We start from the raw sequence: 1716 nt of genomic DNA, 5'->3' as shown, positions 1-1716 counted from the left end.
TGCCTGACTCTTTGCGACCCCATGAATCGCAGCACACCAGGCATCCCTGTCCATCACCAACTCCCAGAGTTCACTCAAACTCATGTCCATCGAGTCGGTGATGCCATCCAGCCATCTCATCCCCTGTCGTCCCCTTCTCCTGCCCCCAATCCCTCCCACCATCAGGATCTTTTCCAATGAGTCAACTCTTCACATGAGGTGGCCAAAGTATTGGAGTTTCAGCTTCAGTATCATTCCTTCCAAAGAACACCCAGGACTGATCTCCTTTAGGATGGACTGCTTGGATCTCCTTGCAGTGCAAGGGACTCTCAAGAGTCTTCTCCAACACCACAGTTCAAAAGCATCAATTCTTGGGCACTCAGCTTTCTTCACAGTCCAACTCTCACATCCATACATGACCACTGGAAAAACCATAGTCTTGTCTAGATGGACCTTTAGTATATGTCTCCATAAATGATCTGAAACATTATATATCAAGGTCTTAACAGGTCATTGGTGGGTAGAATTACAGGGTTTCTTGTGTACCTCTTTTTGTGCTGGTTTTTTTTTTGTTTTTTTGGTAATGAAAACTGATTTTATTAAATAAAAGATAACAAGCATTTTAAATCATCCTCAACCTATTATACATGCTTGTTAGGCAACTTCTGCTAATTAGCCTAAAGCGAAAGAATGTAACTAATTTGACAGTTACATTTTTTAAATGTTTATTCACTATGTTAAAGGAATGTGGTACTTAAATAGAATTTAAAATAAAGCAGATTGAGGAGGGAGGGATAATTAGAAGTTTAGGATTGACATGTACACACTATTACATATAAAATAGATAACATGGACCTGATGTATAGCACAGGGAACTCTACTCAATGCTTTCTAATCACCTATATGGGAAAGAATCTGAAAAAGAATGGATATATGTATATGTATTACTAAATCACTTTGTTGTATATCTGAATAACATGATATTGTAAATCAACTATACTTCAATGTAAAATAGAAATTAAAGTATGTATATTTAGTAAAATAAAAACTAAAGCAGATCAAATAAAAAGGTAGTTTTTAAAAACAAACTTAATGATTTTTTTAGATGCATGAAAGATTGAAAAATTATCCACTGGTGTGTTGCAAATATAAATATGTGGGAAAGCATGAATACTCACTTCAGTGAAAACACAGTTCTGATCACTTTTCTTTCTGCTAGTCTATTTTCTAGAGTCTGTTCATGTACCTGTTATCTAAAATGAAGTATCCAAGTAATATCATAGGTGACCATATTTAACCACAAGACAAATGCTTTACTTCTTGTCTCATGATTACATCACTGGATTCTTGAGGTTTTATTACATAGAGCATTCCATGGATTTCTCTTGCAGTGAATTCTATGAACCCAATGCCCTCATGATGGAAGAAGAAGGAGCTATAATTGCTGGTCTGTTGGTGGGCCTGAATGTCATTGATGCCAATTTCTGTATGAAGGGAGAAGATTTGGACTCTCAGGTATGAGAGAGATACTCGGTGGCCTAGTGTATCAGTCTGAGTTATCTCAGAATTTGGATTCATCAGATTATACCAACCAAATTAGCAGAAATTCTGAGTCATAAATAGAATTTTCTTTAATTTTGATGTGAATATAAAAAATTACACATAATGAATATTTTTCAAATTCTTGTCTTAACAGTGATTTCCATTAAAAATATTTTCCCATTAAAAATATTAAAT

The 1716-nt window shown here is 35.2% G+C and overlaps 1 protein-coding gene across 11 annotated transcripts in view; it reads left to right on the top strand.

Moving 5' to 3' along the window:
- The window catches only part of RUFY3 (RUN and FYVE domain containing 3), a 97487-nt gene that overhangs the window by 63945 nt on the left and 31826 nt on the right, over nt 1–1716 (top strand). For all 11 annotated transcript variants that reach the window (XM_010839098.1, XM_010839102.1, XM_010839100.1 and 8 more), the window contains one exon: nt 1371–1494. In XM_010839098.1, coding sequence (XP_010837400.1) covers nt 1371–1494 — 124 coding nt within the window. The remainder of the gene's footprint in view (nt 1–1370; nt 1495–1716) is intronic.

This window comes from Bison bison, unplaced genomic scaffold (genome assembly GCF_000754665.1).
Source record: "Bison bison bison isolate TAMUID 2011002044 unplaced genomic scaffold, Bison_UMD1.0 scf7180017864110, whole genome shotgun sequence".
NCBI classification, from domain to species: Eukaryota; Metazoa; Chordata; class Mammalia; order Artiodactyla; family Bovidae; genus Bison; species Bison bison.
This window is presented reverse-complemented; position numbering and strand designations above follow the sequence as displayed.